This window comes from Alligator mississippiensis, chromosome 1, assembly GCF_030867095.1.
Source record: "Alligator mississippiensis isolate rAllMis1 chromosome 1, rAllMis1, whole genome shotgun sequence".
Classification (NCBI taxonomy): Eukaryota; Metazoa; Chordata; order Crocodylia; family Alligatoridae; genus Alligator; species Alligator mississippiensis.
In genome coordinates, this window is record NC_081824.1 from 241,208,831 (window position 1) to 241,229,606 (window position 20,776).

The 20,776-nt window shown below is 49.9% G+C and overlaps 1 protein-coding gene across 8 annotated transcripts in view; it reads left to right on the plus strand.

Annotated features, from left to right (window-relative positions):
* Nucleotides 1-17,382: 17,382 nt before the first annotated feature.
* USF3 (upstream transcription factor family member 3) overlaps nucleotides 17,383-20,776 on the plus strand; it is a 106,980-nt gene continuing 103,586 nt past the window's right edge. For 5 of the 8 annotated variants that reach the window (XM_059720346.1, XM_019496181.2, XM_059720347.1 and 2 more), the window contains exon 1: nucleotides 17,392-17,561. Coding sequence is in view for 4 of the 8 variants with exons in the window: in XM_059720345.1 (XP_059576328.1) it covers nucleotides 17,517-17,561 (45 nt within the window). In the remaining 4 variants the exon portion in view is untranslated. Of the gene's footprint in view, nucleotides 17,562-20,776 lie in introns of all 8 variants that reach the window. The other 3 variants (XM_019496187.2, XM_019496182.2, XM_019496185.2) reach the window with 3 other exon arrangements.

Here is a 20,776-nt window from a genome sequence, read left to right on the forward strand (position 1 = left end):
CAATAGTTTTTATTTTACTTTCCCATACTACTGCTTATGGCTAAAAACCAGTTGAGGCACATACTGTCATGATTTAGACTTATGCTAGGTCTAGTGTTGGCACTTGTAATCATGGTGCTTTAGTTACTGACCATGACTAAGGCCTATAGATCCTGATTTCGAACAATCTCTCATTGTCTATACAAATGGTTTTGCGTGTGTGCGTGCATGCATGAATGACTGGTGCCTCCTGAGACTAGGGGGGCACAATTTGTGGGTGGCAGTGCTGGTGGTGAGTGGTGGCCACCCACAGAAGCCAGCAGTGGTTGGGGGGGAGGGGGTTGCGAGCAGCAACTGGCGACTGCCCGCAGAAGCCAGCAGCAAGTGTCGACTGCCTGCAGAAGCCAGGAGCAGCCAATCTTGGGGGGGGGGGGGGATGTGTGCCCCCCCCCCCCCCCCCCCCCCCCCCCGTACCTCCCCTACACATCACATGTGTGTGTTTTTCCAGAGGTCATCTAGCCTACCCCTGAGCCTGAGACAGAATCATTATTCCAGGGGTGGGCAAAATGCGGCCCAGGGGCCGGATGCAGCCTGCCAGGCCATTCTATCTGGCCCGCAGGGCCCCTAAAAATGTAGAAAATTAATATTAATCTGCCCTGGGATGCCTGTCATGCGGCCCTCAATGGCTTTCCGAAACTCAGTAAGCGGTCCTCTGTCCAAAATAATTGCCCGCCCCTGATCTAGACCCTTCTCTGGTATATGTTGTTGCATTAGGTGAACATTCAATTAACAGAGGAATTTCACTGGTTATATTTACAACTGATATTCTTTGTGAAGAATATTTGTTCATTGGAGGCTTTCAAGAATAACTGGGATAAGCATTGGTCAAGGATAATTTAGGAGTAGCAATACCTGGAGTAGGTTGTGAAAAGCAAAAATTCAAAATATAAGAGACACCCCCTCCCCCCCCCCCCCCCCCGGCATAGCTTGGTCATCATGATAAGAATTCTGCAGCCCAGAGTAAGTAGAAATTGGAGAGAGGAACATGTTGGAAGAGCACTGGATTTTGGCTGTAGCCAACACTGGGGTTCTTGGTTTGGATGTGCTGATGCTTCCGCTGGGATTTCTGCCTGATAGTTTTAAAAGAGGGTTGTTCACAAAGTTTTTAAGAATAGGTTACATAAGCATGTGTCTAGGATTGTTTAGCTGGGGGTGGACTAGAAGACCTCCAGAGGTTCTTTCCAGTTGGATGATCCTATGAAAATTGAGAGTATTTTCCTTTAAAGGAATCTCAGTGCATGGTTGGCTGAATGCCTCCATTTTTTTTCAGCTGTGAACTTATATCTTTAAACACAATAATCTATCACTTGTTTTCTCTATCTGATGCAGGGTTTTGGGCATGTGGCCCTTAGCTTGCTCTTCATCTGTTGTTTTTAAAGATTATCTAGAGCAGGAGTTCCCAAACTGTGGTACATGTTGGTACCCTGGGGGTATGCAAGACATCTCTGAGGGGTACGCAGGAGAAATTATGTAACGGCAGAGTTAATTTTCATTATAATAGTAATTGGCATTTAAAAGAGGTTAAAATATAAAATGTATCCTGGTAGGGATATATGGGCAGCTGGTAAATCTGGAAACGTTTGGGAATCTCTGATCTAGAGAATTGCTCCAAAAATCCAACAGAAGACAGTCTTTCTACTGTTGATCATAATAATGACTGCAAAGAGGAACCATCCTGCCCTGTTGTCACAGGGTACCCAAATTTTCAGTGTTCATTTTGGAGGGCATTGTTTCCTCTCACATATTGTTGTCATCACCACTCCCCCCACAATTTGGGCTACCATTCTGTTCGGTCTCTGACATCAGCTAATAATAATAATGTATGTTCCTTTATAACATCCCTGTGTTTTATGTAACATGATATTCAGTTTGTTTTTAAAATGTTGGTATCTTAGCACTCTGACTCGGTCAACAAATTATTGGTTTGTGTAGTCAGGTCAAGTGACAAATGCACATCTTGCTAGACAACACACCTATTTGAGAGGTAGGAAGCAAAACTATTTTAGAAATGTTTACATGGAATAGATTGTGTTGGATGATGGCTGGGTACATATCAAAGAGAATGCTACTGGTGCACTTGTTAAGATGCCAGACCTTGGAAGGAAATCATCTGCCCAAATAAACATGCACCTCAAGAAACAGAATGAGGAATGAGAGACGGAAGAGATTAATGATGAGTGGATTTCAGGTAAGCCTTTTGAGGAGGAGGAGAAGTTGTTACCCTGAGTTCAGTGGAAAAATGAAAGTCAGCCAAGGAAGCTTGTGAATCATCCAAGAAGCTGGCAGGATTGCTGGCTGCAAGGAACACTGGGAAACTAGAAGATAGAGAGTAGTGGGGAAGTATTCTGTTTGTTTTGTGTTTTTGTCTCAACCTAAAATCCTTTTGCTTATGTTTTTCTTTTTACATTATAAAGGTTCTTTGGCTTTTTACTGTACAGTTTACCTGGTAATAAAGAGTGGTTTCAAGGAGGCTAGCAGTAACAGGCATTCCGTTCCCATGGGTTTCCTTTTACAAACCCAGGGAACCTACAAGTTCATAAGATTCTCTTCCACTAAGGGTCCAGTTAGGGTGCTGGTTAGGCTGAGATTCATGAGGGGGAGAGGAGTCTTCTGGGAGCAAGATCCTGTTGAAACCCTGAGGACATGCAGCAGAAAGATGACCCCAGGCTCTGCTGTCACCTCAAGGTGAGACCAGGGGTTTGTCACAACTGTACATTAGAAAGGCTAAGAACCTTTCCAGTACCAAAAAACCAAAAGCCCTTTTAATGAGAAAGTACAGATACAGGTGTGCTTCAGTCAGTTGAGCACATACTGTCTTCTGTGAAAGCTGGTATTCCAAAAACACTTTAGACAGAAAACCAGGTGAGCCAGAAAACTAGAAGCACAACTGCATTTAAGGTTGCATTTCTCACTCATGGAAGATGAACCTGCTGCTCCTTCATCGTGTCTCCAGTCTAACCTTTTTATACGTTCTGCTCCCAGTATTCTGCAGAGGCCACTGCTTCTGGTATTAGTGTTGCCAAATCTTGTGGGGTGCACTGTGGTGCTACAGGGCATCTCAGGAGATGATCCATGGTTTACTTCTCCTGAAAAATACACTGGTCAGTTAAGTAGAGGCCCCGTGATTTCATGAGAAAGTTGCATGAGAATGAGCCTGCTAAAAAAGGACTATAAAAGAGACTGCCCTGCTTTCAAGAAGGGGAGAAGAGGAGGAATGAGGCAAGATTGGGCTGCACACCTCAAAATGAATGTAGTAGAATTAGAAAAGGTACAGAGAAGGGCAATCAAAATGATCAGTGGCCAGGAGCAGTTGCCATGCCAAGAGAGACTAAAAAGGCTAGAACTCTTCAGTTTGGAAAGAGCAGCTGAGGGGGGCATAGGCGACTGGCAGGGAGTGCATGTGCCCCCCCAGTGGGGCTGGTGCCTCTCCTGACAGCCAACACTGATGCTGTCGGTAGGGCTGGTGCCCCTCCTGACATGGCCACCACCATCAGTAGCTTCTGTGGATGTCCCCCCAGATTCAGGAGGCACCAGTCACTCATGAAGGGAGGAAATATGACAGGTCTATAAAATCATAAAGAGTGTGGACCTATCTGAACAGGGAATTGTTGTTTGCCAAGTCCTGGAATACTAGAACTAGGGGCACCTACTAGAATTAGTAGGTAACAGGTTTTAAATTAACATGAGAAGGGACTTAAGCAGTGAGTAGTGTTCCCGTGGCAGTGAATTCCACAAGTTAAGGCGGAGACAGAAAATGCAGCCAGGTTCAAAAGGGAACTAGACAAATTCCTGGATCTATCCATAGATATTGAACAGAAAGTTTGGAGATGTTTCTCCTGGCATCTGTAAACCAATAATAGTGGATGCCACAAAGGGTAGTGAATGATATCATTTTAGATATATCTGGTTTGGTGTTCTCCCTGTATAGCATCCATCTCTGCCACTGCTGGAGACAGGGTATTAGGTTAGACCATGGGCAGATCTAAGATTTTGAAAAGAGAAGTGCAAATAGTGAAGTATATCATCACATATCAAAACAACACATTTTTCTCCAGGTAAACAGATAACTAGCTTTACTAATATACTAGAGCCCTGGGGCTGTATTATTTAGTTTTAGATCGAAGCAGAAATAATTATATGTAACCCATGCTGGCACCCTAGGCTGGGCAATGTGCCAGATTTCAGGTCCTCAGGGTGCCTGTAGCCCTGGGAAACCCCTCAGGCAGGTTTGCTGACTGAAGTGTCCCACAGAGAGCTGTGTCCCTCACACTCACCACCCAAGAATTTGATCCACGCCAATAAACACATTGGGTTCTTTATTCTATACAACTATATACAGAAAAGAAATGCTTAAACAAGAAATATATATAATATCAATAGTTAATAACAAAACCAATAATTTGAATCAAAATGTACAAGTGTTATATTAGGTGAATAATAGGGCTGTGAGAAGCTTTCGGTGGTGATTCAATTCGGAGGAGATTCGGCCTGATTTGGTGGCTGAATCTCCAAATCTGAATCTAATCAGGGGACCAATAAAAAGGTCCAAATTGATTTGAAGCTCTCTGAATTGATTCAGAAAAGATTCAGACAGCTTCAATGATTTGGACAGTCCCTGCCCGCTGGAGCCAGACTTGGAGCTGGTAAGTAGGGGGCAGGGGAGGGGAGGGGGGGCCCCCTAGCAGGCCCCATCCCCTACTTGCTCCCCCCTCAACCCCTGTCCGCTCCCCCAGCCCCCCCCCCCCCCCTTGCTCTCCATGGCTGCCCCGCCCACCCCAGCTCCTGGTGCTTTAAAAAAAAAAAAAAAAAGCCAGATTGATTTGGGACAGCGATTTGAATCACTGAATTGAATCACTGTCTCCCGAACTGGCTGAATCCGAAGCGAATACTAGCCACTTCGCACAGGCCTAGTGAATAATTCCAACACACTGGGTGGTCCCACTTGCATCAAACAACCTCAATAAATACATACACCTGGTGATAACCCTTTAAAACAATACCCCTCTGCCCCATAACCCAGGTTGATTTCCCTCTGGTCACAATCCCCTTCCCATAACAATAAACGGCAATATAACTTTAACAGCAGGAATTGGGGGAGGCTCTGTTCCCCCGGGCACCACCCGGGGTTACTAGGAATAACAGCCACAAATTGTTAGAGAGAAGGTTCAGGCTGGACATCAGGAGACATTACTTTACAGTTAGGGCTGCCAGACTCTGGAATGGGCTCCCAAGTGAGGTGGTACTCTCTCTCACCTTGGGGATCTTTAAGAGGAGGCTGGACAGATATTTGGCTAGGGTGATATGATCCTGGCACCTGTTCCTGCCGGGGGAAGGGGGTCGGACCCGATGATCTGTTTAGATCCCTTGTGACCCGAAGTACTATGATACTAACTCTGATCCACCACTAGGTAGCAGAGGCGAGGCTTCTGCTGCTCCAGGGAAGTGGACTCTTTTGTCTTCTTTAGTAATTCAGCAAAGAAAAAGTTTCCAATCAGCGACTGCAGTTAATAGGTTTCTTTTTTTTCAGCTTCCTTCTGAAAAATACACCTCCTGCAAACACTAGGGGTTAAGTGTCCCCTCACATACCCATGCAGTAGGCCTGTGTGAAGCGGCTAGTATTCACTTTGGATTTGGATTCGGCTGATTCGGGGGACAGTGATTCAATTCAGTGATTTGAGTCACTGTCCCAAACGATTTGGCTGAATCTGATTTGGAGATTCAGCTTCTGCCAAATCTCCAAATGGTCAAAGCCAGGCCCATCCCGCACCTGCTCTCCCAGCCAGGCAATGGCTGGCCCCGCCCGCCCCAGCTCCTGGCACTTTGAAAATAAGCCCTGACTTAGTGGGTGCTGCTGGGCAGGGGGTGAGCCTGCTGCCCCCCACTGCCCCATGCTGCATGGGGGGCTCTGCTACCAGTCCCCCAACCCCCCCCCCACTGTCCCAGCCTCTCCATGGCTGCCCCACCCGCTGCGGCTCCAGCCCTTTACCAAAAAAAAAAAGCGGAAAAACCCCAGACTCACCATTCCTGCCATGTGGTGGGGCTCTGCACAAGCCCACCAAAGCCCTGAGTCTGCTGCAGGAGCGGTGAGTCCCAGGGTTTTTCTGTTTTTGTTTTTTTCGTAAAGGGCTGGAGCTGGGGTGGGTGGGGCAGCCATGGTGGGGCTGGAAGACCGAGGGGGGGTCGGGGAGCTCATGACAGAGCCCCTCATGCAGTGTGGGGCAGTGGCAGGCAGCAGGGATCGCCCCCCTGCCAGGCAGCACCCAGTGAGTCAGAGCTATTTTTTAAAGCACCAGGAGCTGGGGTGGGCAGGGCAGTCATGGGCGGGCTGGGAGAGCAGGCAGGGGTCAGGGGTTGCTCAGAGAGCAGGCAGGGGATGGGGTCTGGCAGGGGTCCCCCGATGGCCCCCTCCTCCAGCCCCCCCTACCCCACCACCTACTTACTGGCATGGAGTCCAGCTGCAGCTCCCTGCTGCAGCCACTGGGGACTGTCCGAATCATCAAAGCTCTCTGAATCTTTTCTGAAGATTCAGAGCTTCAAATCAATTCAGACCTTTTAATTGGTCCCCTGATTTCATTCAGATTTGGAGATTCAGCCATCGAATCAGGCTGAATCTCCTCCATATCGAATCACCACCTGAAGCTTTGCACAGCCCTACTGTGCGGGTTTGGGATTCAGCTCCCTCTCTGGGCTGTCTCTCTCCCCCAGCACCTCCACATGCAGACAGGGGATTCCCATAGCAGGTCTCTTTTCTTGTAGTATGAGCTTTTCCAGCTCAAACAGAAGAGTTCCCTCCACAGATCTTTGACCAGGCAGTTAGCTTCTCCCAGCTCCCAGCCAGTTTACCAACCCCTCCCCATTCTTTCTCTGGGTACCTGTGTCCCTGACTACACAGCTCCGACCTGGGTGGGGAATCAGCTTCTCCTGGGATAACTCAGGCTCTCCTCCCTCCTGATGTTTGCTTCCTGGCAAGCCTTGGCTCCTTTCCCTCTGCCTGAGGAGTTGGGGGAGAAGGGGCTGAATTCCTGCCCCTCTCTCCAGGCTGGTGTTGCTCTCCTCCAGCTTTTCTGTTTCTCTTTTCCTTTGCTCAGCTTTTTTATGGCTCAATAGCAGCCAATCAGAACCCTTGGTCTGCAATGGGGGCTTTGGTCACAGTTCAAATGTTCCAATAAAAAGCATGCACTGTGCACAGCATGCTCTCCTGCCTCGGAAAGTTATTGCACCTTCTGCAAACTTTTTGCTGTCTTTCTTGCAAAGATCTTAGGCACAGCTCACCCACTCAGCTTGCAGCCAAGTAAGCCTTTGCAACTGTTACAGTTCTCCCCTGCGTTTAATCTATCATCCCTGGTTAATGCCCCCTTGATGAGGGGAAGAATCAGTCTTTCCAGGGTCGAAGGACAGTGACCTCCAAGGCAACCCCTGGGGCATGGTGTGTCAATCTGAGCACTGGCTTAGCCAAGCGAGTGGGCCACAAGGCCTTGGGAAGAAAAGCAATCGAGGCCCCTTCATCAGAACTTGACTCAATTGTGAGAGTCAGTGGAGCCCTACACATTCTAGCTTTTGGGTGTCTTCCAAGTCTGGGCAACTTGAGGTCTCTGAACCAGGATTCCTGGGGTCTCCAGGTTGAGGCATTTGCTGACCTGAATGGGTAGGGCTGGCCTCTCGCAGCTCCAAGAGCTTAGGGTCTCTGGGGCACAGGCAGTACCCTGACGGATGAATGTCATCCTCATCACTATCTGATTCTGTTGGCTGCCAAGATCTTGCCTCTGCAGGGGCATCAGGTGACCATGTTTGGGCCCTAAGTCAAGCATTCCTCTGTACCCGCTGCTCATCGGGGCCTACTGCAAGGGGAAGATCTCCCACTGGAAGCCCCTATCTTGAGGGCTCCAGACCCATCCTTGGGTCTGAACTTGTACACAGGCAAATTTCCCATCTGTTTTTCAGTTACATAGGGCGTGGGCCTCCGCCAGTCCAGGGTCTTGTTTTCCTACCGTACCTACATTCCTTAGGAGCACTCAATCACCTGGGCGCAAATCTTGGGGCCATACTCACGTGTCATACCAGCCCTTGTGATGTGTTGTATTTTGATTTGTGGTTTCCCGAGCTAGTTGGTAGGCTCTCTGCAGTCTCTCTCTCAACTTATCAAGGTATCAATGGTGTGACACACTGTCTTCATCATGGGGGGGCTATCTCAAAGCATAAATCTATGGGCAACCGTGGCTTCCAACCAAACATCAACATATGGGGGCTTACTCCTGCCACATCGTTGCGAGTGGCATTGTATGTGTGCACCAAAAATGCTATATGCTGACTCCAGTGGACTTTTTTGCTCTGGACGGAGAGTTCCTAACATGTCCAACAGGATCCTGTTAAACCATTCTGGTTGTGGTTCTGGGTCCCCTTGGGGGTGGTAAGGTGTGGTTTGAGACCTTTTAATACCTGCCAAGTGCAGGACTTCTTTCAACAAAGTGCTTTCAAAATCACACCCCTGATTTGAATAGATTCTGGTGGGTAGGCTGTACACTGAAAAGTATTTGTTCCATACCATCCAGGCTACTGTGGAAGCCTTCTGATCCCTCATTGGATAGGCTTGAGCATACCTGGTGAAATGGTTCCACAAGTACACTGCTGATGTTATGCGGATCTGCCACAACAGCCAGAGTCTATACAGACTAACTCCAAGGGCCATGAACTAGTGAATGTACGCAGGTAGCTGCCCTCTTAGATAGTGCTTTTCGTTGTATACACCTAGCACAAGTTTTGCACTTCTGTTTTACATCTTACCTAGCCAATAGAACTGGTCTCTCAACAACACCAAGGTTCTATCTAACCATAGGTGTCCAAAGTCATCGGGAAATGCTTTTATGGCCTGCTCTCGGTAAGCCTTAGGCAGCTGCAACTGATGCTTAGTGTCTGCAATAGGGAACACTGTAGTCTGATACAGCACCCCATTTACAGCCCATAATTTAGGCCACTCCCACAAGAGCAATTGACCCTCTGCTGACTCAGGTTTTGTTTTGATAGTGGTTACGCCAGTCTCCTTCCACTTGAGGACATCTCGTATGTCAGGATCTGTCCACTGGGCTTCCCTCCACTTAGTGGGACTCATTTGACACACATCCTCCTGGTTTAGAGTGGTGTAGTGCACTAAACGCTGCTAAAATACCTTCAGAGGGTAGCTGAGGATCTCTGCTGCACAACCTCTGGGGCAATCATTCAATTCCCCCAGTTCACCCCAGTTGCAAACATTTCTTACATCTTCCTCAGAGAGGACCTTGATCTTGTCACCCCTAGGCCTACGCGAAAGACCATCAGCATTGGTGTTCCACTTGCCAGCTTGGTATTGTAAGCTGAATTGGTAGCTGGTAAGAGCCGCTACCCACCTATGGCCTGTGGCATCAAGCTTTGCACTGGATATGATGTAGGTGAGGGGTTATTGTCAGTCCATACTTCAAACTTTGCCCCATACAGGTAGTCCCTAAATTTCTCTGTCAAAGCCCACTTTAAAGTTAAAAACTCTAATTTATGCACTGGGTAGCATACCTCACTGGGAGTCAGACTCTAGTTAGCAAACGCCACAGGTCGTTTCCTTGTTTCTTCCCTGTGTGATGTGGGTACAATACTGCACCCAGCCCCTTAAGGTTTGTGTCAGTATGCAGCTCATAGGGTTTGCTGAGGTCAGCATAGGCCAGCACTGGAGCATGGGTCAGTCTATATATTAGCTCTTTAAAAGCTTTCTCATAGTCCTGTGTCCATCGGTGTCCAAAGGGCTCTACTGGATTCTGGGCTGCTTCGTGAATGGGCCTCTTTGCATTTCTGGGCCTTGTATAGTTTTCCCCTCTTTTGTGCCTTCCCAGCAGGTATCCTTGGGTTAATTCATTTAAAGTGTTTTGCGATTATGGTGAAATCCTGCACAAAACATCTATAATACCCTGTAAACCTGAGGAATCGCTTTAGATCCCGGTAGTGGTTAGGTCGTGGCCATGTTGTTACTGCCTTAATCTTGTCGGGGTCTGTGCTGCCCCATCAGCTGATAAAATATGACCTACATATTTCATGGTTGTCTGGCAGAAATGGCAATTATTGAGTGCCAACTTGAGCCCAGCAGCTTCCAGATGATCCAGGACTCTCATTAGTCATTCCTCATTCTCTTCCAGTGTTTTCCTGAACACAATGACATCATCTAAATAAATTAAAACCTTTGTCATATTCATGTTGCCAACCACACTTTCCATCAACCACTGAAAAGTGGCAGGAGCCCCAGAGATCCCTTGTGGCATTTTATCAAATTGAAAGACCCCAAGGGGACATTTGCAAGCAGTCTTTTCCATGTTCTCCTGCTTCCATGGTATCTGATAGTAACTGCTGTGGAGGTCTAACACTGCCAAAACTCAGTAAGTGGCTCTCTGCCCAAAATAATTGTCCGCCCCTGATCTAGAGCATCCTTAACTTGTGGCACTGTATATTGATCTGCGATGGTTCTGCTGTTCAAAGTCTGGTAACTGATACATGTGGCAGACTTACCGATTCAGCATTCAGCCTGGCACATCCTGGGCTTGGAAAATCTTCATTTTGATTGATGGAGCCCATCCACCAATCAGGTAAGGGCTGGGCAGAGCCAACCCCACACTGTCTGGAAGTGGGAGGCAAGGAACCTCCCGGACCTAAGTGAAGCCTGCATTTTGCAGGTCTGGCAAGACTTCAGGGGCAGAGCCTCCGAAGCAAATAAAAGGAGCTGTGTGCCCAGCACATGGGAGATGCATAGGGGGATGACGAAGGAAGAAGGGGCTAAGAAGAGCTGGGGAAGAGATGCCCAGCACGTGAAGCAGCGCCCAGAAGAGCCCTCCCTCGCTGGGACCGATGCCTCAGCCCCATCACTGTGTGGAGTGGTGCAGGGGACTCAGACCTTGTGGGGCAGCTTGCGGCAGTCCAGGTCTGCATCCCCTGGCAGGGGGCAAGGGAGCGGTGCACAAATCGGTGCATGGAGCCCAGACCCTGGGAGCTGCTCGAAGTGGCTCAGGTCTGCAACCCCGGCATGCAGCCAAGAGTGTGGTGCAGAGATTGATGCATGGAGGGTCAAAGAGGTGATCGGGACTCTGGGAGCTGTTTCAAGGTGGCTTGGATCCCCTACCTCTGGTATGCTGTCAGGCTGCCAATGCCACAGCACCCCCCAACAGGTCCAGGAACTAATTGAGCTCTGCTGTCACGTGAAGTGGCCCGGGCCTCCAATCCCTGCCATCAGGAGCAAGACAAACAGTGCACAGGGCAGTACACAGGGCCGTGAGCAGGCCTCAGAATGGGAGAGAGCCCCGGGCAGTGGCCAGCCACCGTGCCAGGAGAGGCGCCCGTTCCACAGAGCCAGAGCAACCCTGCATCACCAGAGTGTTGTGAGTGTTGGGAATAAGAGTGTCCCACAGGGGAGGGAGCCCTTAGAAGGGAGCCAGCAGGGGCCCTTGTGAGGTAGGGGGTCCTGTCCCAGCCCAAGAGGGCTTGAAGGGGCCTGGGGCATTGTCTCATTTTCCCCTGGCAGAGCTGTGGCCAGGCTTCTCATTGAATGGGGAGACCCTAGCATAGTAGCATTTTCAACAGCCAGAAGGGTGAGTGGGCACCTAATATTTTGTAATTTGCGCCATATATTTTGTCAGTTTAGTACAACTGTATTTTATCTTTGATTTCCACTGCATACATGACAATGTTTTCTCATGTACTGTAAATAGTTAATTGCATTTATCCCTGTTGACGGTCCCACGTGACCTGTGTTTTCTTACACATACCGGTTCCAGACCCATTACTTACCTGTGTGGGTTGGGGTATATGTATGTCTGTAATATAGTCCTGTATCATTGAATAAGTGATTACTTACCTGCAGGCCTATGCAAAGCGGCTAGCATTTGCTTCCGATTCAGATTTGGCCAATTTGGGAGACAGTGATTCAAATCACTGTCCTAAATTGATTCAGTCGAATCTGATTCGGAGATTCCGCTGCTGCCGAATCAGTCAAATCACAGAGGCCCCAGCCCGACCAGGCCCCAGCTCCCAGCTCTTTGAAAAAAAAGCCCCCACTCACCGGCTGCTGCCAGGCGGGGGCCAATCTCTGCTACCCCTGCTACATGGGAGGCTCTGCCATGAGCCCCCTGACCTCTGCCTGCTGTCCCACCCTCCCTCATGGCTGCCCCACCCGCCCCAGCTCCTGGCCCGTTAAAAAAAACAAAAAAAGCCCCCACTCACCAGCTCCTGCCAGGCGGGAGGCAATCCCCACTGTCCCCCACTGCCCCACACTGCATGGGGGGCTCTTTCACAAGCTGCCAGAAACTCCAAGGCCACTGTGGCAGCCAGTGAGTCTGGGTTTTTTGTTTTTAAAGGGCTGGGAGCTGGGGTGGGCAGGGCAGGGCAGGGCAGCCATGGGGGAGGGCTGGGAGAGCGGGCAGGGGTCAGAGGACTCGTGGCAGAGCCCCCCCCATGCAGCATGGGGTAGCGGGGGGCAGCGGGGATCACCCCCCCACCTGGCAGCAGCCAGTGAGTGGGGGCTTTTTTTTAGACAACCAGGAGCTGGGCCAGGCGGGGGTCAGGGGGCATTCAGGGGGGCTGGGGGAGCAGGCAGGGGGTGGGGCCTAGTGGGGGGTCCCCCCATGGTCCCCTCCCCACTTCTCCAGCCTCCCCTCCCCCACCCCCTACTTACCAGCATGGAGTCCAGGTCCAGCTCCCTGCTGTGGCCAGCAGGGACTGCCAGAATCACCAAAGCTCTCTGAATCTTTTCCGAATTGATTCAGAGAGCTTCGAATCAATTTGGACCTTAATTGGTCCTTTGATTCAATTCGGATTTGGAGTTTCAGCTGCTGAATCGGGCCAAATCTCCTCTGAATCGAATCAGCACCTGAAGCTTTGCACAGCCCTACTTATCTGTAGAGATGTATATATGCGTTTGTATATAACTTAATTGGATTAATTAATAAACCTGTATATAGTTAAGCAGTTGGGTCCTGGGCTGACTCTATAGGGAACTGAGGGGAAACTGTGTGCAGTTGATAGTTCCCTCCCACAGCACCTCTGCCTGCTGACAATCCCCTTTAATTCAGAGAAGCAGGGTACATACCCTATATATGCCTAGGCTACATACACAACCATATTTTTCCATTTTTCTTTCTCACAACTACAATGGGTGATGCATAGGGAATTTGGGACTCCTTAGTAATTCCTTGTCGTACCAAGTCCTGGAGGTGCTTCTTAACATCCTTCATTTCTGTGAGGGCTATATGCCTACACCGTTCCCTAAATGGCTTATCACCTTTCAGCAGGATCTGGTGTTCCACTTCAGTGGCAAGCCCCACATCCCACTCACGGGTCGAGAATACCTTAGGCCTCCAGCTCAGCTTCATTTGCAGCCATTGTTTCCACTCCAATGGTATGGGAGAGTCACCAAACAAGAACTGCCTGATACCTAAAGCATGCCCGCCACTGGAACTTAGAAGTGGCAGGGCTGCATCCCTGTGTGTGTGGGGAAGGGGTGACAGGGGCAGACTGAGGAGGGGGCGGGGGCTCTGTGTCCACTTCCAGGAGCAGAGCTGGGAGAGGGGGTGAGGGTAGCAGTGCTCCTCTGTGGGCTGCATGTGGGCAGCTGGACCGGGGGGTTCACACACAGAGGCTGCCACCGTACCGTGCTGTCACTGCTGCACCTTGCACAGCCAGCTGCACGGATCCACAGGCACGGCTCTGCAGGCAAGCGGCCCAGCAGTGGCGGTGCAGTGTGGTGACAGCAGCTCACATGCAGCAGCTGCCACCACCCTGCACTGCTGCTGCTGCGCCATTTGCCTGCAGAGCTGTACCCACGGAGCTGTGCGGCTGGCCACAGGAAGGCAACACAGCTTCACTTGCCCCCAGCCAGGCACTCCGCACACGAGCAGGGAGATGTGGAGCCAGCCGGGCACTTTGTGTATTTCCCCAACACCTCCCTGCTCGCGGCTGGAGTGCCTGACTGGCTCCACATCTCCCTGCTCGTGTGCGTCAGCATCTCCATGTGCAACTTTCCTTAAGGGCCACCAGCACCACTCTGGTTTCACATGCCCTTGGCCAGGTACTCCAGCCAGGAGTGGACAGATGTGGAGCTGGCTGAGCACTCCGTGTAGTTCCCCAGCACCTTCCTGCTCCCTCAGCTCCCAGCCAGCTTCCACCCCAGCCCTGCCCTGCAAGCCCCACTTACCAGTTCACAGGCTCCAGGAGGGAAGTGAATCTGACCAAAGCCTTGCGACTGACTAAAAGCTGCAGGCCCCACCCTTCCCCCTCTTCCTCCCCCTGTCCCTCTAGGCAGGGTTGGGGCTTTCCTGCCCTTTTTACAAACAGCTCTTGCAGGCTGAAACTCTGCCAGCCTGCAGAGCTCTTTGCAAAAGCGGTAAATCCATGGTTTTCTCCAATTTTCTGTGGGAAATGGAAAACCTGGATCCTTGGTGATAATCAGGGATCCGGGTTTTCCATTCACCATGGAAAAATGCAGTAAAACCTAGATTTTCTCATTTAAAGGAGAAAATACACAGATTTTCTCCTTAAAATAATAAAACATGGGAAATGGTGGGTTTCCCCTTGCAGGCTGGCAGAGTTCCAGCCTGCAAAGGGATGGGGTGAGTGGGAGGAGGGTGGTCAGGCTTAGGGTGGCATGTGCATGTGCGCATGTACACATGCATGTAGCTGCCAGCCAACCTGGAGAGCAGCTCCTGCAGATAAGTCTGGCGGGGGTAGGGGTGGATTGAGACCCCCATAGTGAGGGAGGGAGTTAGGCAGGGCTGGGGCTACTGCCTTGCTGGTGTGGAGCATGGGGCTTGGGGCCCAGGGCCATGTGTGGCTGCAGGGCCTGGGCGGGGAGTGGGATGGAGCTGTGGCCAATTTTTCAGGGGGAGGGGAGCAGGGGAGGGGGTGGCTTCTACTCCTGCAAGGGGGTTGGGGGCATGTGCCCCCCCAGATTTGTGCATGGGGCAGAAGCGGGTGCAGGCTGCCTGCTGCAGGCTTGGGCTCCCTGCCCTGCTTCCCTGGCCCCTGGACTTCTGTGGCCCAGTGGCCAGGACCTGGCTCGGCAGGGTAGAGCAGGGCGGGAGGCTTGTGCCACTTCTGGGAGCCCTGCACAGCCACGGTGAGGTCCCCCTGCCTGCCCAGCAGCAGCAAGGGTGGTGGCGTGTAGTTGTACCCCTTGCTACTGCTTCTGGGCAGGCGGGGGGCACTTGGCCATGGCAGTGTGGGGCTTGCAGCGGTGGCAACAAGCTGCCCTGACCTGCCCCGCTCTGCCCTGCTGCACTGGTTTCTGCCCACTGGGCTGTGGAGGCCCCATGGAGAGTGCAGGAAGGCAGGGAGTCGAAGCCTGCAGCTGGCAGCCTGCACCCCTCCCCCCATCATGGGCTCTGCTCTGACCATGCCACTTGTCAGGGAGGGGGAGCCGGGCTCTGCGCTGGGCTCCCTTCCACTCCAGTTCCATTCCGCTCTGCTGCAAGAGCCGCTGTGACTACCTCATACAGGTGGCAGCCAGGGCTCAGGCACTGCAGGAGGTGGGGAGAGTTGCAGGTGGTTGTGGACCCAGATCCCTAGTCCCATAGCCCTGGCAGCTGGGGGCTGCTCCCTCTGGCAGGGCTATGAGTGGGGAGTGAGGGGCACCAGCAGGGTTGGGGTGCTGTGGCTGGGGAGGGACAATGGTATGGGCAGGGCACTGGCATCATGAAGTCACAAGGCGGGGAGGAGGGGGACAGTCACAGCTGGACCTGTGTCCTGGTGAGCAAAGAGGGAAGGGGGAGCTCTGATTGTTCAAGAGTATAAAAACCCAAATCAAATGCCAAAATGTATTGGTATTTAGAAGGGTGTAGGTTGTAGCCATGTTGGTCTAAGGACATAGGCAGACAAGGTTCCTTGGGTGAATCTGATATCTTTTATTAGACCAACCCAAATAGTTGGAAAATAATTATTAAGCAAGCTTTTGGGTTCAAAAACCCTTCGTCAGGCTAAGGAAGTTTCAGCAGTTGGTGTGTGCTCTTCCTGGATGGAATGAAAAGTAAAGAAGCCAGCGGCTGGCTGGTATGCATACAAGACACAGGTAGTCAGTGAAAATGTAGCTTGAGGAGTCAATGGGTGAGAGACAGGCTGGGGGGGGGGCAGGGGAAGAGAGAGAATGGGGATGGAAGTGGAGAGATACCTGGGGAGTCAGATGTCAGGCAGGTTATAATGTGTCATAAATCCAATGTCTATGTTTAGTCCATGATTTTTAGCATCCAGAAGGTTGATGAAGTGGAGTTCATAGGCTCATCTCTGGGAAGTGTTTTGTAAGTTTCCTTTGAGGATCAGGACTGAGAGATTGGAGAGAGAGTGGCCCTCCTGTGAGAAATGTGCTCCCACAGGTAATTGGGTATTTCTGTCTTTGATAGATTTCCAGTGCGCGTTCATTCTGGTGTGCAGTTGTTGTTTGGTCTCTCAGCCTGTCTCTCACCCATTGACTCCTCAATCTACATTTTCATTGACTACCTGTCTTGTATGCATACCAGCCAGCCCCTGGCTTCTTTACTTTTCATTCCATCCAGGAAGAGCACACCAACTGCTGAAACTTCCTTAGCCAGACCAAGGGTTTTTGAACCTGAAAGCTTGCTTAATAATTATTTTCCAACTATTTGGGTTGGTCTAATAAAAGATCATATTCACCCAGGGAACCTTGTCTGCCTTGGTATTTAGAATTTATTTTATTAGAGTTCCAAATTGTTTTAACGTTGTAAAGATATCAATAAAACACGGTGTTCAGCTGATACCTATACATATAGTGGCGGGTTTTAATCGTAGGTTTTGGGGGCTTTAATCAGAATTTGCATTTTTTAATCGGAGAAAATCAGGATCCCCGGGGACAATGAGCCAGAAAGCCCAGTGATTCCCTTGCCGCTGCCTGCCTAGAAACGGTGCTGCTGCCAGGCACCTGGTTTTCAACTGCAGGCCCTAAGGGGGGTAGGCAGCGCGGGCCCCAGTGCCCCACAGGCATTGTTTGCCCCAGCAGCGTCCCAGCGCCCCACTCGCTCACGACCGGAGAGGGGCGGGGCTTGCCGCAGAGGCGTTCCTCCTACCCTCACCCTGCCAATTCCTGCGGCTCCTTTAAGGAACAGACCCGCTTCCTCGCCGGCGCTTCTGCTTCTAACTGGCTCCTTCAGACGCCAATAGAGAGCAGTTCCTGTTTTGGGCAACCGAACATGCTATCAATTCCACGCCGCCTTTCTCCAGCCCCCGCCGGATTGGGCCTTCCGAAGTAATATTGTGGGCAAGGATTGGGGGGAGGCCAGTTTGCCCCGCCCTCCCCGGGATCGCCCGCCTCCTTCGAGGGCGGGTTCCTGATTGGCGCAGCGGAGGCAGCCTGCAGGAGTGGATAGGCTGCCGCGGGTCGCGTGTGCTTGTAGCTGGTTCCGTTGCGAGGAAGGGGATTATAGTGGGGCCGGCCGGAGGTAGAGCGGGGACGCGGGGCGTCCGCCGGGAGCATGGTGCCCGTGGCGGGGCCGCCGCCGAGCCCGCCCTGCCCGCTGGTGAGTGGTGCCGGCCGGCCGGCTTGTCTCTGCGGGGCCTCAGGCGCCGGGCCCGGGGTTGTCCGCGGAGCGGGTCCCGCTCCCTTCCTGAGCGCGGGGCGGCCAGGCTGTGCTGTCGCCAGCAGGGCTGTGCACCTCCGGGGGGTACTGGGAGAAGCCCGGCCCCGGGCAGGTCGAACCAAATGCAAAAACTGAAGGGTTTTCCTCTGCTGCCAAACGCGGATGTCCTGTGACAGCGCCTCGCAGCACCTCATCTGCGAAGCCCTGGTGCTGCTCCAGGAAGTACTGCAGCAAGTTGTGCTGCATGCTACCTCTCCAAATGGGAGTAAGCTAGCCATCGGTACAGTGTTGGGCACGCATCTGTGAGCATCGCAGCCGGGCAGCTAAGTTACTTATGTTTCAGGAGGTTGTATGCATGGGGTCAGTGTGGCATTTTACTGTGGTGCTCTATCCACCCAATATAGCCGAAGGAGGTTAAGTAACTGTCATCTTCAGAACCAGGAATTCTTAGGGAGTGTTGAAAGCCATTCCTTTGAAATGTATAATTTGCAATGTTTGCTCAACAGACAAAGGTGCAAGGAAATAGTGGGGAAAGCAGTGGATAGTTACACCATTACCTTTTATATACCCTGCTTAGGAATTGTCAACAAATACATTATGCTGTAAAATAGTTACGTTATTTAGTAATCAGGCTGTCCAACTTCTAAGTAGCTGGGAGTCTCACCCTGTGTGGCCTGCACCAGCAGGGGCCCTGAGCAGTGTGAGCCACTGGGACTGATGCCATGCAGGTGATCTCCCTGCTCTCCCACCTCTACACAGGCTGCTGTGCCTCTGCTTACCAGCTGTGGGCTCCCCCACTCCCTACTGTGCAGTGGGCTTCCCCGCCTCTGCATGCTGCACCTCCCACATCCTGGGGCAGATGCAGAAATAGGAAGCCAGTGGAGGGAGGAGAAGCTCAGAGACCCTGGCTGCAGCAGTAGCAGCCACCAGAGCTCTAGGGGGAGTGGCAGCATGGTGGGATCCCAGAGACCCAGATTAATCTCTCACGGGCTGCATGCTGCCAGTTAGACAGTTCTGATTTAGTATGTACTTGCATTTGGATGTACCTGTGATGTGAAAATAAAAGTTTTCAATTTTATTTTAAATTAATAGAATACTATTTTCAAAATCAGTGGTCTTCCAAGTATAAATTACTTGTATTTTCCCACAGGTTTAATCATGAACAGTGGGGGCCAACCTTGTTGGCAGGTGTGCCACAAGTTAGCCCTACATCCTCCTCAAAAGTTACTATGTTTTCTCCCTGCCTAATCTGCTGCTCTGCTGCTTGTGCCACTTGTGTTGCAGGCTCCTCCCAGGCTGCCCGTACTGCTTGTGTTGCAGGTTGGCCACCCCTAGTGTAGAATGTTGAAAATGACATTGAGAACTTATTTGGGGGGCTTGTCGCATAGAAGTAGTCGCTCTGCTGTCTAACACAGTCTAACCATATACATGTTGTGGTCTCCAAGGATCTATTTGGTCCTACTACAACATAGTTCAAATGAAGTTTGCAGCAGCTATTTATTGAATATAGGGTCATAAGAAAGTAGGGCTGGAAGAACCTCACGGGGTCGTTTAGTCAGCCCCAGAGGTAGTCTAGCCCTATAGATTGTGAGTATAGTCTTTATTCATGCCATCAGCCAAGTAATGAGACTGGCCAAAAGCAGGGAGAGTGCAGCGTTAAACTTAAAGCTAAAGTGCATTTCTGTTATACTCTTTTTAAACATTAAAAGCGCTTGCATCCAGCCTGCATCATTATACCTTACGACTAGCTGATTTAATCATCTTAATAATAACAATGTTCCTACATATCTTTTGTGCCAAGTTCACCTGTGCTCTCATACATGCCTTCTGTATGATCAGTCATATTTGATGTCTTACACCTTTACAATTTCCTGATATTAATGAACTTATTCAGTTACAATATCCATATGTTTTGGGGTTGGCCATACTATCTTACACACTTCTCTTTACTATATAGTTTGTACTCATTCTTTATCCATCTAGAGATGTTCTTGAATTGATCCCAAATGTTCTGTGGAAGGCAGCAGTGCACCAGAACTTTAGACCTGCAGGTTTTTAACTCCTGCTCCTAGCCTGCCTTGTGGCCTGATTATTTACTGTTAATTTAACCCTGCATCTCTCTGCATGTGAGAAATGGTTTGAAACCAAACAAATTGCTATTCAAGAAGTCTGTATATTCTCAAAAGAAATGATTTGAAACTTATTTTATATAGCAGTACAGGCCACAGAAAGAAAAGTTAACTCTATTAAAAGTTTTTAAGGATTAAATTATGAAAGAAGTTGAACACCTTAAGCTCCCACTAAAGATTATTGGAGCTTCAGGTGCTTGGCAGCTTTTGGGATTTGTCCAAAATACAATAACAATAGTCCTGGAACATCATAATGGCTAGTGTAAGTGGTGATGAAAATGCATTTTTCTGTAGGTTAATGTTCAGTGGCAAAGATGATCTGGAAAAGGTCCAACTGGAAAACTTCAAATATATTAATCTCAGTTACATATAGTTTCAACTCTAGGCCTCTTGGTTCTGATTCTAATTATTCTGCCTTAGTTTTGACAACTTCTAGTACTGTTATTCCCCACTTAATAAATGGCCCTCTGAGGAACAGAGTGAATTACTTTAGCCACATTGGTATGAGAGTCTAATCCTATCTTCTGAGTCAGAGTCTAGGGATTTACCTCAGGAGTAGATCCATTGCAACAAAAAGGGGTCCATTGCAAGTATCGTTCCACTTACTTTGGACCATTTTCCTGCAGCTTTGGATACAGCTCGCTCCCTAGACTCTCTTTTATTTTTTTATTTTTATAAATCCGACATTAGTGTAGCACTGAAGGTTGAGATTTTAATTGGACTACAGGCATGAACTAGAAGTTTCATGGTACGATACCAAGTATTATATTTCATCTGAATACTCTTATTCTCTAGATGCAAATTATAATCCAGGTCTTCCATAATATGATGGCAAGAGCAGAGCATAACACTAGCTAAAATGTTGCAGTACTGTACAGTGGAAAATAAACATTACTCTTGTTTCATACCCAGCTTCATTTTGATAATATTTCACCTTACATGTATTGGATAAAGCTTCAAATTTGTTAGCCTAGCATATTTTATAATAAGCATTTTGGTTCAAGAATGAAAGTCTAGGAAACTGGG